This window comes from Oncorhynchus masou, chromosome 10, assembly GCF_036934945.1.
Source record: "Oncorhynchus masou masou isolate Uvic2021 chromosome 10, UVic_Omas_1.1, whole genome shotgun sequence".
NCBI classification, from domain to species: Eukaryota; Metazoa; Chordata; class Actinopteri; order Salmoniformes; family Salmonidae; genus Oncorhynchus; species Oncorhynchus masou.
The window spans coordinates 38065213-38081608 of NC_088221.1; the positions used below are offsets into that span (position 1 = coordinate 38065213).

At 45.3% G+C, this 16396-nt stretch overlaps 1 protein-coding gene across 13 annotated transcripts in view; it reads right to left on the reverse strand.

Moving 5' to 3' along the window:
• The window catches only part of LOC135547586 (semaphorin-5B-like), a 294439-nt gene that overhangs the window by 80027 nt on the left and 198016 nt on the right, over positions 1–16396 (reverse strand). For all 13 annotated transcript variants that reach the window (XM_064976720.1, XM_064976725.1, XM_064976724.1 and 10 more), the window contains 4 exons: positions 15228–15513; positions 2220–2355; positions 1412–1622; positions 970–1177 (listed from right to left, as the gene is read on the reverse strand). In XM_064976720.1, coding sequence (XP_064832792.1) covers positions 970–1177; positions 1412–1622; positions 2220–2355; positions 15228–15513 — 841 coding nt within the window. The remainder of the gene's footprint in view (positions 1–969; positions 1178–1411; positions 1623–2219; positions 2356–15227; positions 15514–16396) is intronic.

The window sequence follows — 16396 nt, forward strand, 5'->3', positions numbered from 1 at the left end:
ACATTGGAACTGCACTCTCACTAACAGGTACAATAAATATAGACTCTTACAAGACACATCTGAAAATATGTTAATAAGTAAGAAACAACAATACCATGCATCCACTAGTGTTTAAAAGGTTTTTGGTGCTCCAAACATTGTACTGGATTTGGAATAAGAGTAAATCACTGGCAGCAATTGGCTTTCAAGTTACTGTAGAATTTCAAAACAAGGTTTAAAGTATTTCTAAAAGAAAGTATATTACAATGTTATGTGGGGGTACAGCATTCTCACCCATAGGTGTAACAAATATAGTCTCTCATAAGTCCCACCTTAAAATATGTTCATGAGCCAGAGACTCCTTCCCCGCCTACTAACATTTTCCCACAATGCATCATAATTAAGACTGTAAAAAATATATTGTATTTTACTGTGCATTCTAAGGTGTTTTACTGTTGAAATTACAGAAAGGTCTTACGGTGTGCTGTAAAACAAATGTATGGTACTTTACTGTGCATCGTACGCTAATCTACTGTTTTTTGTTTACACAGTATCATACTGTTGATTAATACAGTAAGTTACTGATACAATTACAAAAAAATACAATTACAACTTGCCTTCATTTCATATAGCCGAAAACCTTTAAATGCTATATTTAAACTAACTACTTTAAATATAGAATTTCAGGAAAATACATATGCAGACCTGTTTCTAGGTTTTCGGCTATATGAAAGGAAGGCAAGTTGTTTCCAAGTAAGCAGTAAACAACACTCTGTACATTTTTATGGAAGTTTACAGAAACTATACCGAAACTATACTGAAACGCGGAGATATGATAGAGAATGTGTAATAATCCCCAATTTGAGGAACTCACATCTCAGTCAGGAAGTTGCAGCTTTTCCTAACATGTACTTTCCTATACGTTTGGGTTTGTTGGCCAGTTTGGCTTTTTGTGTACTTGTACAAATTGTAAAAATGTAAGAAACTCACGTCTCAGTCTTGTAGTTGGAGCATCTCTCCAATGGAATCTTCAGAACTCTGTTGTTGAGTCCTACAAACAGTGACCTATCACTGTGAAGGATCTGCAGGTTTAGGATTGGCTCCCGCACCCCAGGGGGGAGGAGCTGGATCTCCTCCAGGTAACACCCCTGAAGGCTCTTATTGGTGGTGGCCAGGGCCTTCAGGATGGTGCCGTATTCTGATTGGAGGAGAGAGGAGGAAGAGGACGATGAGAATTTGTTGGATTGTACTGTATACAGTCAGGTCATGTGGTTAGGGAAAACTCAGGGTCCTATAATAGGTCAATAGAGCATCCTTTGGATAGGCAGCTAGTGAAGGGTGCCGGCATTGATTGATTAATTAATTGGTTGATGATTGATTATTGGGTCTAACCTATTGACCTTGACACCTGACATTTGAACTCTGTGCTGACCTGTGCCGATGTACATGACGTGGTAGAGGGTGTCGTGACCCTGTACGATGTCCACTACCAGCCTGGAGAAGCGCACATCGTCCTGCATGACCAAGGGGTCCACAGAGACGGGCTGCACCACGTCGTTCATCAGGTACAGCCGCTGGGCGTCCTGGAGGCTGCGCTCCGTCAGACCATCATTAGGACCGCCATCGTCATCTATGGTCCCACACTAAGGAGCGGTGGAGGAGCGGTGGGAGAGACGGGCGGGCGGGAGGGAGGAGTGAGAGGTTTAGTGAGAGTGAGAGAGAGAGAGAGAGAGAGAGAGAGAGAGAGAGAGAGAGCACAAGAAAGAGGGGAAAGAGAGCGAGGGAAAGAGAAAAGAGCCACATAATGAAAACGAAAAATGCCTCATGTTCACAGTCATTATTGTTTTGATTAAATGAATACTACGTCTCTGGCTGTGGTCATTTCATTCTCCTTTTGTCCTTTAGTAATCACACTTACTCACACCTACAAGATAATGACAGTTACATTGTAATGACTGTTACAATGTAATGACTGTTACAATGTAATGACTGTTGTTGGGCTAAACAACATCTCTGGATCTGGCACGCTACAGCAACAATATGCTCCTTAAATGCCATTATTAAATACTGGATGACATGAATTTCTTCATAAAGCTACCGTTGCATTTCTAAAATGATGTGGGCTATGTGGTGCATGATCCCTAGTTCTTATATCAAATGCCTCCTAGATGCAGTGTCATTTCATCCTGGTTCTGGGGATACACACGGTGGGCAGGATTACCCTCCAGACCAGCACTAACCTGGAAGTTGGGGATGGGGTTGGGGGTGGGCAGCCAGGTAGAGCGGGGGTTCTCCTGGGAACGGAAGGGCCCGTTGAAGGCCTGGGTGATGGAGCTAAGGTTAAATGCACACACTGCAGATGCTGCTATACTGTTCCTGTAGGACAGACAGAGAAAGAAGAGATAGGAGGGAGGCAGAGGGAGAGTTTGTGAGAGAGAGAGAGAGAGAGATAGATAGATAGATAGATAGATAGATAGATAGATAGATAGATAGAAAAGGGGGAAGAGAGAGAGAGAAAGAGAGGGGGAAGGGAGAGGGAGAGAAATGGGAATGGGGAGGAGAGAGAGGGTGAGAGAGAGAGAGGGGAGGGAGGGAGAGAAAGAGAGAGAAAGAGAGAAGAAAAGGGAGAGAGAGAATGAGAGAGAGAGATGGGGGAGGGAGAGAGAGGGGGAGAGGGAGAGAGAGAATGAGAGAGAAAACGGGGGAGGAGAGGGGGAGAGGGAGAGAGGGAAAGAGGGAGAGTGAGGGAGTGAGTGAGGGAGAGAGAGAGAAAGGGGAAGGAGAGAGAGGGGGGAGAGGGAGAGGGAAAGAGGGAGAGAGGGAGAGGGGGAGAGGGGGAGAGGGAGAGTGAGGGGGTGAGTGAGGGAGAGAGTGAGGGAGAGAGATAGACAGTGTTACAAACTCAGTGAAGAGAGAAGTTAGTGTTGCCCATATATATCTCTAACTGAGAGGTCAAATTAATCAAAGTAATCACTACGTCTGTCTGAAAGTCTCATCTTTTACAGATGCATCATCCATTTCTGCTGGAGACTGTGTCGGTACTTCACAATCGGCATGAGTGAATTAGGATGCAAACACACACACAGACACACAAACACACATCCTCCCCAACCCCGGTATGAGGTGAATAAACCCAGTTAAACCCTCTTCTCCTTAGGACCATAGTATTCTGTGTCTGGGTAATGAGTTTCTAAACTACCTTCCTTACATTATATCCTCTTCTGGTTAGATACTTCTGCTCCACTCTGTGTGTGTGAGCGTGCGAGTGCGTGAGTGTGTGTGTGTGTGTGTAGTGCTCTACACTGAACAGACTTTACTGTACAATAAACTCTGTGCTCTCCTTTGTGTGGATGCCAGCACACTCATAACTGGGCTGGTGTACTGTAGCACAGAGATGGTGAGGACTACGATACAATAGGGCCCCATAGAGTAACTCTCCTGTTATGTTCTTGTGATATAAGTTTATATATCGGATATTGTCTTACTATGTTCTGTTCTTGCAGAGTACAGTTTGTACACTATATTCCATTCATGCCTTATGTAAGTGTATTGTCCTTATATAAGTGTATTGTTCTTATATAAGTGTATCCAGCAACCATTGCGGAGGTCCCATTAAGCTCTGTAGAAATACAATAACACTGTCAGTAGTACCCTGGGGGATGGCCGATGCCACCAAATGAGTCAAATACAATAACACTGTCAGTAGTACCCTGGGGGGTGGCCGATGCCACAAAATGAGTCAAATACAATAACACTGTCAGTAGTACCCTGGGGGGTGGCCGATGCCACAAAATGAGTCAAATACAATAACACTGTCAGTAGTACCCTGGGGGGTGGCCGATGCCACAAAATGAGTCAAATACAATAACACTGTCAGTAGTACCCTGGGGGGTGGCCGATGCCACAAAATGAGTCAAATACATTAACACTGTCAGTAGTACCCTGGGGGGTGGCCGATGCCACAAAATGAGTCAAATACATTAACACTGTCAGTAGTACCCTGGGGGGTGGCCAATGCCACAAAATGAGTCAAATACATTAACACTGTCAGTAGTACCCTGGGGGGTGGCCGATGCCACCAAATGAGTCAAATACATTAACACTGTCAGTAGTACCCTGGGGGGTGGCCGATGCCACAAAATGAGTCAAATACATTAACACTGTCAGTAGTACCCTGGGGGGTGGCCGATGCCACAAAATGAGTCAAATACATTAACACTGTCAGTAGTACCCTGGGGGGTGGCCGATGCCACAAAATGAGTCAAATACAATAACACTGTCAGTAGTACCCTGGGGGGTGGCCGATGCCACAAAATGAGTCAAATACAATAACACTGTCACAGTAGTACCCTGGGGGGTGGCCGATGCCACAAAATGAGTCAAATACAATAACACTGTCAGTAGTACCCTGGGGGGTAGCCGATGCCACAAAATGAGTCAAATACATTAACACTGTCAGTAGTACCCTGGGGGGTGGCCGATGCCACAAAATGAGTCAAATACAATAACACTGTCAGTAGTACCCTGGGGGGTAGCCGATGCCACAAAATGAGTCAAATACAATAACACTGTCAGTAGTACCCTGGGGGGTGGCCGATGCCACAAAATGAGTCAAATACATTAACACTGTCAGTAGTACCCTGGGGGGTGGCCGATGCCACAAAATGAGTCAAAAATAATAACACTGTCAGTAGTACCCTGGGGGGTGGCCGATGCCACAAAATGAGTCAAATACATTAACACTGTCAGTAGTACCCTGGGGGGTGGCCGATGCCACAAAATGAGTCAAATACAATAACACTGTCAGTAGTACCCTGGGGGGTGGCCGATGCCACAAAATGAGTCAAATACAATAACACTGTCAGTAGTACCCTGGGGGGTGGCCGATGCCACAAAATGAGTCAAATACATTAACACTGTCAGTAGTACCCTGGGGGGTGGCCGATGCCACAAAATGAGTCAAATACAATAACACTGTCAGTTCCGTGGGGCGAGCGATGCCATAAAATGAGTCAAATACAATAACACTGTCAGTTCCGTGGGGGCGAGCGATGCCACAAAATGAGCTCAATACAAACAAAGGAGATGGGAACCAGGTGGCTCATTGACTGTACTATGAGGAGTAAAAACAGCCTGCAGCAGAATGAACAGCAGCTACTTCAGAGAGACAGAGAGAGTGTGTGTATGTGTGTGTCAGCCTGCAGACTAACGGCAGCTTGTTTCTAGGATTCTGTACTGTGGTCAGTGAGTCTGAGACTTCTGCACTGTGGTCAGTGAGTCTGATACTACTGCAACGTGGTCAGTGAGTCTGATACTACTGCAACGTGGTCCGTGAGTCTTGGATTCTGCCCTGTGGTCAGTGAGTCTGAGATTTCTGCACTGTGGTCAGTGAGTCTGAGACTTCTGCACCGTGGTCAGTGAGTCTAGGATTCTGCACTGTGGTCAGTGAGTCTAGGATTCTGCACTGTGGTCAGTGAGTCTAGGATTCTGCACTGTGGTCAGTGAGTCTGAGACAAAATTCTGCACCGTGAGTCAGTGCTCATAACAGGATTCTGCCCTGTGGTCAGTGAGTCTAGGATTCTGCACTGTGGTCAGTGAGTCTGAGACTGTCTGCATGTGTGGTCAGTGCAGACTAAGGCAGCTTGTTTCTGATTCTGTACTGTGGTCAGTGAGTCTAGGATTCTGCACTGTGGTCAGTGAGTCTAGGATTCTGCACTGTGGTCAGTGAGTCTAGGATTCTGCACTGTGGTCAGTGAGTCTGAGACTTCTGCACTGTGGATTCAGCCCTGTGGTCAGTGAGATTTCTGCACTGTGGTCAGTGAGTCTAGGATTCTGCACTGTGGTCAGTGAGTCTAGGATTCTGCACTGTGGTCAGTGAGTCTGAGACTTCTGCACTGTGTTCAGTGAGTCTGAGACTTCTGCACTGTGGTCAGTGAGTCTTGGATTCTGCACTGTGATCAGTGAGTCTAGGATTCTGCACTGTGGTCAGTGAGTCTGAGACTTCTGCACTGTGGTCAGTGAGTCTAGGATTCTGCACTGTGGTCAGTGAGTCTGAGATTTCTGCACCGTGGTCAGTGCGTCTAGGATTCTGCACTGTGGTCAGTGAGTCTAGGATTCTGCACTGTAGTCAGTGAGTCTGAGACTTCTGCACTGTGGTCAGTGAGTCTAGGATTCTGCACTGTGGTCAGTGAGTCTGAGACTTCTGCACTGTGATCAGTGAGTCTGAGATTTCTGCACTGTGGTCAGTGAGTCTAAGATTCTGCACTGTGGTCAGTGAGTCTGAGATTTTTGCACCGTGGTCAGTGAGTCTAGGATTCACACTGTCCATTCACAATGTGGTATTCTCTCTCTCTCTCTCTCTCTCTCTCTCTCTCTCTCTCTCTCTCTTTCCCCTCTCGCTCTCTCTTCTCTCTCTCTCTCTCTCATACACACACACACACACACACACACGCTGTCAGTGAGCCGGGACGTGGTTACGGTGTGTTTTTAATATGTGTATATATATTGTTTAGTTGTTTTAAGGTTATCTTTGTCTCAATGTCACTCAACACATATAAGGATGATGTGATAGTTGAGGTGGTTTTTCTCCAGCGTGCAACCAGTGTGTGGGGCCAGTTTCAGTGGCCACTCACGGAGGGTTGGGGTTTGAAAGACGTATTTGCCAGCATTGTGTAAAGATTCCTGCTGCGTCGGGCTGTTTGGTGGTGTGTAGTCATAAAAGCTCAAAAAGTGGGGGTGTTGCTATCCAAATACCATTGAGAAATGTAACACTGAAGATTATTATTTATTTCTTGCTGGGAACTTTAACTGCTCAGTCAGTGATTTAGATAGAAACCACAAAGAACCTCTTCTTGTAACAATATTGCCTTATTGTATCATATGAACTGTGTGATATTTGGCGGAGCCAACATGGAGGCACGAGACAGTACACATGGGCCCATTTGAGAGAGATCACCATCTCTCTGGCCAGGTTATAAATGTTGTAGTTTTTTTCTGGGAGAGGTGGAGGTCTCAAAGGCCAGTTTTGTATCCCTTAAACAGTGGTGAAAATCCAGATTCAGTACACAATGAATGTCACCAGAGACATCACCAAATCAATGAACGTCCTGGAGTCTGAAATAGTGGAACTCCTGACGTTGGTTGAGACCACAGGAGATTGAGGCCATATTCAGCCACTCAAGAGAAAAAAAACATTGCCAGACCTGTTGGGCATCATAGCACAGGGGGCATTGGTGAGAAGAAAGTTTCAGGGAGTCTCTGAAATGGATCCCTCATCCACATTTTTATTCGGTTTAGATAAAAAAGAATGGACAAAGAAGAATTACTCATTGCCTCAAATCAGCTGTTGGACAAGAGCTCACTATCCCAAGTGAAATTAGAAAGAGGGCAGTAGAGTTTGATGCTCTACATGTGTGAGTACAAAGAGGATAAAACAGTGACACAGCAGTTCATTGATGGGCTCCCACAGGTGGCTGCAGAAGGTAGAGCGAGAGCCATTGTCTTTGCAGGAGCTATGCATTGCATTAAAAGACATGGAAAATGGATGTGCACCAAGCATTGATGGGCTTCCCGTTGACTTTTTTAAGTCTTTTGGGCCATGTTAGGAGAGGATTGGCTAGCAGTAGTTAATGATAGTTTGACCGAAGGGTTTCTACCAATAAGCTGCAGGAGAGCTTTCCTCACCCATCTGCCAAAAAAGGGTGACACTAGTGAAGAACTGAAGAACTGGAGGCCAGTGACTTTATTGTGCACTGATTATAAGATCCTGCCCACGGCTTTATCCAGCAGGCTAAGTGAGGTGATGGGGCATATCATGCGGACCAGTCCTACTGTGTTCCCGACAGGCAGATGGGGGATAACATTTCCCCAATTCTGGATTGTTTTGACGTTTCTAGGGCTATTGGGTTGGATGCTGGTCTAATTTCAATTGATCAGGAAAAGGCATTTGACCGAGTTGAACATAAATACTTATGACACACTTTTGAGGCATTTGTTTTCAGCTCTGGTTATATTGCCATGATCAGGGTGATATATGGTGACACTGAAAGTGTATTGAAAGTTAACGGTAGCTTGAGTGCTCCTTTTAAAGTGTGTAGAGGTATTAGGCAGGGGTGTTCTTTGTCAGGAATGTTATATGCCATCTCTATAGAGCCACTGCTAAATATCATTAGAAGTCACATTGAAGGGGTGTATCTTTCAGAGGATATTCCTCCTACTCCTCTCTCAGCCTATGCTGAGGATGTAGTTATTTCAGTGAAAAATTAAGCTGAGGTGGATAGTTTGAGTCTCATGGATGATCGGTTTAGGGGAATATCCTCTGCAAAGGTAAATTGGGAAAACGTTGTGCTTTACAGATTGGGAAATGGTCTGGCTTTGCCAGGGGGGCTGGAATGGTGTAAGGGAGGTTTAAAGTATCTTGAAGTGTACCTAGGGGATGAAGGGACAATGGAAAAAAAATGGAATGGGGTGCTCGAAATGGTAGAAGGGAGGTTGAGGAGATGGTGTACAGTGGGTGCACTATTATTGTTAACAATATGGTTGCCTCTGCACTGTGGCATTGGTTGTCATGTTTAGAGCCACCATCTGGCCTTCTGGCTAAGATACAGATTATTGTAGATTCACTTTGGGCTAAATATCATTGGGTCAAAAGAGGAGTGGGGACAAGGTCTTGTACATCTTGCTTGTAGGGCTGCTGCTTTCCGGTTTCAGTTTATTCAAAGTTTGCTTTATGGACCGGAAAATGTGGTTTGGAGAGGGGTGGCAGCTCTGGTATTACAGCAGGTCAGGGGATTAGGTTTAAAGAAGGCTTTATTTCTGTTTGATAGTAGCCAGATTTCTAGGGAGGGAGTACCTCCATTTTACAGAGGCCTTCTTAGGGTTTTTCAGCATAAGGAAGGTTCAGACGTTCTCCAGCGGAGTCAGTGCATTGGCTGCTGGAGGAACCTCTGGTGTATGGGATTGTACAACTGCAGCTGTTCCACATTTGTCCAAGATTCTGGTGAAGGGCAAAATCTTCACCGTAAAACAGTTAATGGCCATGGCTGAGCCCACCTTAATGGATGGAGGACGTGTGGCTGAACATTTGGGGGTGAGGTCAGAAAGGACTAATGGGAAGCTGCATGAAGGCTCTGTCAGTAAAAAGTGGTTTATGCTTAATAATCCCAAGAAGAAGGTACAAGATGAACACAACCCATATCAAGACTAGGGATTACACCCAGTATCCCAGAGTCAGAAAGAAAGGCGTTAAGAGGAGAAAGGAGAGCATTGTACAAGCCAACGTTACAAAAGGACAATGGAGGGTTTTGCATGGCATCATTGCAGTTAATGCTTTTGTATCTGTTATTAACTCAGATGTTGGAGATGGATGTCCTCTTTGTAACATAAGATATACAATGTTTCATTGTTTTATGGAGTGTGAGAGGATAAAGCCTCTCTTTGAAGTACTGGAGTCTTTGTTTACAGCTATAGGGGAGATTTTCATAACACTGTTTTTATTTTGGGGTTTCAATACAGTAAGCAACAGAAAAGAAAATGTCATCTGTTCCATTTTTATTTTCGGACAAGCTTAGATGTCCATTGTTCTGAGTAGGAAACATTAAATAGACACGGCATATTGGCAGGATGTAAGATGTGTTTTTAAAGGATAAAAGTGGATTTTGAGTTCTTCTCGGCTATAAAAGACCTCCCATTGTTTGAGGAGAAGTGGGCTTATGAAGGAGCGGTATGTTTTATGGAGGATGGGAAACTATTGTTTGTTGATTAAATAAGTTGAACGTATATATCTGTTTTTTATTTAATTGAATCTACTTTTAATTAGGAATGACACATTTGTTGTTTAATTTCTGAAAAGGCACAGTGTGCCATTATTAGTGTTAATAATTAAGTACAAAAAAAAGGTTTTATAAAAACTCTAACTCTCTCTCACTTTCTATCTCCCCGCTCTCTCTCTTCTTCTATTCATATTTTTCCGTCATTGTCTTTTGATGAACGAAAACATGTTCTATCATAGTAGCTCAAAATTGATCAGAAATTACTACTCTGCTTTGCACTTTGCAATTTTGTTTTTTGTTCTTCCTCCTCTTGTACCCCTATTTTTACAGTACTTTACCCTGCATCTCACAAACTTGTCCTTTGTCTCTGTGATACTGTAATTACTGTTCTTTGTTGATATGAACCTGTAACCAGTCAAAATCTATTGAGCAGTCAGTACTGTTAATAAATGGAAAGCACAATGTTCAGGGCCATACAATTCATCCATTGTACAGTATACAGCCTACAATGCACTGTACTACAGTATCCATTCTCAGACTTTCTCCTTCAACAACCTGTTTGCTCTCTGTACTGGCTTATATTGGTTGTGTCGCATCATTTGAAACAGGTTAAATCAATGTTGAGTGGTTGTGTTCAATCAATGACATATATTCTCTATTTGTATTTGATTGTTGCCACTTGTGTTTACCAGTATGGATGACATGTGCATTAGAGTGCAGAATGTGTTTTGAGAATGAGAATGTGTTTAGAGTTTTGCTGAAAAGTCTAAGTGAGATCTGCAAATAGTGTTTTACCATGTGAAATGGTTTAAGGTATTGACAACAGACTGCATAATTAGCTGAATGAGTCCAGGCAACTGAGAACTTTGTTCAGCCAATGGGTTTTAGTGTTTTAGCAATTGAGAAAAACTGTAAAACAGAACCTCTTAATCACACTCAGCTCACTCCGTATTCATGTCTTGATATGGAGGGGACCAGAGAGGGAGAAAGACAGGGATGATCGGATGAAGGGAAGAGGGGAGGGTCAGCCTGGCCTGTTCCCTATATATTCCCTATATAGTGCACAAGTAGCAGTGCACTACTGTATATAGGTAATACGGTGCCATTTGGGACGTAGCCCAGGGAGTACAGAAAAATACATAATCTGGGGTGCCCTTCATGTTCTCACCTAAACCAGGCAGACGGTCAGACAGGTTGACACTGTACTGTTCCCCTATGTCTGGCTGATGTTCCCCTATGTCTGGCTGATGTTCCCCTATGTCTGGCTGGTATTCCCCTATGTCTGGCTGATGTTCCCCTATGTCTGGCTGATGTTCCCCTATGTCTGGCTGATGTTCCCCTATGTCTGGCTGATGTTCCCCTATGTCTGGCTGATGTTCCCCTATGTCTGGCTGATGTTCCCCTATGTCTGGCTGATGTTCCCCTATGTCTGGCTGATGTTCCCCTATGGCTGGCTGATGTTCCCTATGTCTGGCTGATGTTCCCCTATGGTTGGCTGGTGTTCCCCTATGGCTGGCTGATGTTCCCCTATGGCTGGCTGATGTTCCCTATGTCTGGCTGATGTTACCCTATGGCTGGCGGGTGTTCCCCTATGGTTGGCTGGTGTTCCCCTACGGCTGGCTAATGTTCCCCTATGGCTGGCTGATGTTCCCCTATGGCTGGCTGATGTTCCCCTATGGTTGGCTGGTGTTCCCTATGGTTGGCTGGTGTTCCCCTATGGCTGGCTGGTGTTCCCTATGGCTGGCTGGTGTTCCCCTATGGCTGGCTGGTGTTCCCCTATGGCTGGCGGGTGTTCCCCTATGGCTGGCTAATGTTCCCCTATAGCTGGCGGGTGTTCCCCTATGGCTGGCGGGTGTTCCCGTATGGCTGGCTAATGTTCCCCTATGGCTGGATGGTGTTCCCCTATGGCTGGCGGGTGTTCCCCTATGGCTGGCTAATGTTCCCCTATAGCTGGCTGGTGTTCCCCTATGGCTGGCTAATGTTCCCCTATGGCAGGCTAATGTTCCCCTATAGCTGGCGGGTGTTCCCCTATGGCTGGCAAGTGTTCCCCTATGGCTGGCTAATGTTCCCCTATGGCTGGCTGGTGTTCCCCTATGGCTGACGGGTGTTCCCCTATAGCTGGCGGGTGTTCCCCTATGGCAGGCTGGTGTTCCCCTATGACCAGTGTTATGGGAGTAAAAGGCTGATGTCCTCAACCACACCAGCGAGCCAGTCGGACAGGATGACACTGCACTTTCTGTTGTGTCACTGTACCCTATGGCTGCAAGGTGTTATGGGAGTAAAAGCCCCCCTGAGATGGTGACTTCAACAATGCCCACTGGAGTGTGTCCCCTTTCTGCACATGCTCAGTGCAGCTTAGTGACACAGGCTTTGTCCCAAATGGCAAACCCCTATGTGCCCTGGTCAGTAGTGTGCTATTAAAGGAACAGGAAGCCATTTGGGACACACTGCTCACTGCAGTTCAGTGCATATGAGTGGTGAAGGCTTCTATGTTGATGAATCATAGAGAGGAGACTAGCAGGGATGGTGCTCATCATCACATCAGATGGCCCATATATACTGCACTATATGTGTGTCATAGAGACACTTGCATCCCAAAATACTTTCTAACACACACATATGGGCTAATGAAGGCACGCATATACATGCATGTACGCACGCACGCACGCACGCACGCACACACACACACACACACACACACCCCCACCACCACAGAATACAGCAACAGATGTGCTCTGCCTATGTTTGGCAGGCTCCAGTCTTAGCAGGGTATACGGAGCTAATGCAGTCTGTGCACATCACCTCAGTTGAAAAAATACACAGTAAAAATACATGAAGTGTGCATTCCATATGGTACACTATTCCCCATGGAGTGCACACACACTAGTCGTACACTATATAGAAAATAGGTGTGATTTGGGACGCAATAAAGCAGCAATATGTAACTTTTTGTGCGACTTGACCAAATGCACATAGAAATGTAAGTTACAGATCTGTCATTCTCATTGAAAGCAAGTATAAGAAGCTGTAGATCTGTTCTATGTGCATTATTTCTATGCTTCCCTTTCTTAAGTCAAAAACATCTGGGTTTTCCTTAACACCCTCCCACTTAACCCGAAAGCCACCCGTACCAATATGTCGGCGGCAACACCATTCAACTGGCGACCGGTCAGCCTGTAGGCACATGGCCCGCCACAAGGAGTCGCTAGTGTGTGATGAGCCAAGTAAAGCCCCCGGCCAAACCCTCCCCTAACCAGGACGACGTTGGGAAAATTGTGCACCATCCTATGGGACTCCCGGCCACGGCCCGGGAATGAACCCGGGTCTGTAGTAACGCCTCTAGCATTTAGACCGGTCCAATGTGTTTCAACCTCAGTGAATAGCTGCATCGAACAAAAAACAAAAAGCACACTCAGAATCCCCTTTACCGTACGGCATACAGGGAAGGAGCAGAAACTATGGCTAGGATTATCCGTAACAATTTGTTACTGCATTACAATGCAATACGTGAGCTACAGTGCTATGTTCTGAAACAGTCACTTTCAAGAGACAGTCAGGTAGCAATAAAACAGCAGCAGCAACGGTGCAATACAGTACTAAAGGTTACTGTTGTGTGTACATGGTATAAACAAGCTGCCTGTAAATAGTATTTTTTGGTCAAATAAGACTTTTCTGCCTCCCAGGTGGCGCAGTGGTCTAGGGCACTGCATCGCAGCTCTAGCTACGCCACCAGAGACTCTGGGTTTGCGCCCAGGCTCTGTCGCAGCCGGAAGCGACTGGGAGGTCCGTGGGGCGATGCACAATTGCCCTAGCGTCGTCCGGGTTAGGGAGGGTTTGGCTGATAGGGATATCCTAGTCTCATCGTGCACCAGCAACTCCTGTGGCGGGCAGTGCACGCTAACCAAGGTCGCCAGGTCCAAAGTGTTCCCTCCGACACATTGGTGAGGCTGGCTTCAGGGTTGGATGCGCGCTGTGTTAAGAAGCAGTGCGGCTTGGTTGGGTTGTGTTTCTTAGGACGCATGACTTTCGACCTTCGTCTCTCCCGAGCCCGTACGGGAGTTGTAGTGATGAGACAAGATAGTAACTACTAATAATTGGATACTATGAAATTGGGTAGAAAAAGGGGGTAATTATATATTTTTTTAAATAATAAATAATAAGAATAATACTTTTCTTACTGTAAAAACGAATGATCTGACTGATCCTTATTCTAGTCATATCCAATATGCTCCATGGAATTTATAGCTCATTTCAAGGTGCATTTGACATTATTATATTGAGGTGATGAAAGAAGTACACCTACAAGGAAAAAATATGGAAAATCAGCCAAAAATATGGGTCACGCTTCAGATGGCTGCACACACACATTACACCACGCCAGGACACCATGGTTACCAGGTTACCCAGGAGACATGTCAAATCAGAAGCCAATCAGTTTCATATATGATACACACCTGCAGCAGCATCCAGCTGCTCATTCAGAAAGTTTAGTACATATGGAGAAAGCCATTGGAATGGAATGTGTAAAGCAGAGAAATCACCTGGATAATTATCATTAGCAAGTGATAGCCCCATTTCAATGGGAGAAACAGCGAAGCCCCACTCAGCAGCCCTGACAGAGGGAGGGATGGATGGAGGGAGGGAGAGAGAGGGAGATACCAGTAAGGTCTACAGTTAATAAAATACCTCAGCTCTGGAGTCTTAAGATCACTACTCTGATGAGAGAATGAATGCAAACCTAGTCTGCTACTGAATGACCTATTTAAAAGAGCAGATGTCCAGCAAAGGCAGATGGAGAACAGCATATATACAGTATATGTATATATCTCCCTCTCTCTCTCCCTCTCCTGCCTCTCTCTCTCCCTCTCCTCTCCCTCTCACTCCCTCTGTTCTGTTTTACAGTTCAAACTCCTGGGAGTTGTTTGACCATGTTCAATTTAACACAGACAGATGGAGACAGTGTTTCCTGTGATTGCATTCCCATATCCCCCTACTGGGGAAGAGTTTTAGGGAGTAACTGGGGACTGAGAGAGACAGGGACTGAGACAAAGGATGGGAAAGAGGGAGGGGTACACAAACACACACCGTTGGAAAGTACTCGCTCCTTCTCTGTCCTGTACTGGTGCAGTGATAGAAAGTAGCCTACTGCCTCCTGGGAGTTGGTGAAGTCCATAGGACTGAACATGGATGAATGCAACAATCATGTCTCTGTCACTAACAAATATAGTCATGGGTGGTAACTCTCGAAGGCAAGGCACTCTGGGAAATATTTGAAAAAGGTTTGAAACTAACGAGTGTGTTAATTTAACACGGTTCCATTGTCTACATAGGTCCACAGACTCATCACTTTCAGTGTTGATTTAACACTTTCAGTGTTCATTTTGTTTGTTTTTTAACACTGGTGAATTTGCTGTGTATATGTGTTTACCTGAGTGTGTGTTTGTGTCTTGCCTAGAAAGACTATCACTCATCACTCACACGTTGGTGGTGAATATCCCATAGATGAGGTCTTGTTCAGGCAGATAGAAGGTGCTCTGCAGCTCGTTATAGTAGAAGGGGATCTCTCCTGAGCGCGAGCAATTCAGCCTGGCCTTCATGAATGTGGTCCAGGTGTCCTCCAGTAGGAACCGCCCTCCGATGTCGTTCTTACAGACCCGGGCCACCCGGGAGTAGACAGTCTTCCCACAGTCGTGTTCCACAGCATTCTCACGCAGAAAGAAAAAGGTGAAGAGACCCACATCATACGCTGAGATGAAATGGGGTTCTGAAGAAGAGAAGAGGAGGAGAGGAAAGGAAGAGAGGAGTGGAAATGGACAGGAGAGGACAGGAAGAGAGGAGTGGAAGAGGAGGAGAGGATGGGGGAGGAGAAGAGACAAAGCAGAGGGAAAGGGAGACAAAGTCAGAGAGAGCATTAGACTCCATGAAGCCACAGCTGATGTTTCTCAATGTCATGGTAGTCTATACTGGTAGCCAATACTGATGAATAAACGTGTACAGTCATGTTGATAAGAAAGATATTACTCATCCTGTGAGACATACTGTACATTCATTAGTAATAGTCATCCTGTAAAATGTACAATACATTCATTCCTCCCTCTGTAAATACCAGGACAGTTGATCATCTGGATATACATGGTAAAGACATGAGTCTAACGCACTCGACGAGGGGAAAGAAATCAATAGAGACCATGACTTCATCATTCCTTCCACTTTGACTTGGTGGTCAGAAACACCATATGGTAACATGGATGCTCAAACCTTGTCACGGTTGCTATAAACACAGGCACTGTTTAGTCTTGACTCCACAACGGAACACATTAACATTTAGCATGTGAAAGATTTGGAGTACTATTTGAAGCCATGTGTGATAACAAGGAGGATCGTCCTCTCCGGTAGAGTTATAACATAGAATTTACTCATGACTAGAGAGGCAGTGAGCTGGTGAAAACAACAAAATATGGCTGTCAGTTCTGCTTTCTCTCTGGGACCATACATTCTCAGTGATCACACACACACACACACACACACACACACACACACACACACACACACACACACACACACACACACACACACACACACACACACACACACACACACACACACACGAACTCACTGCGTGGATTCAGAGCAGAGTGGAGAGTGGA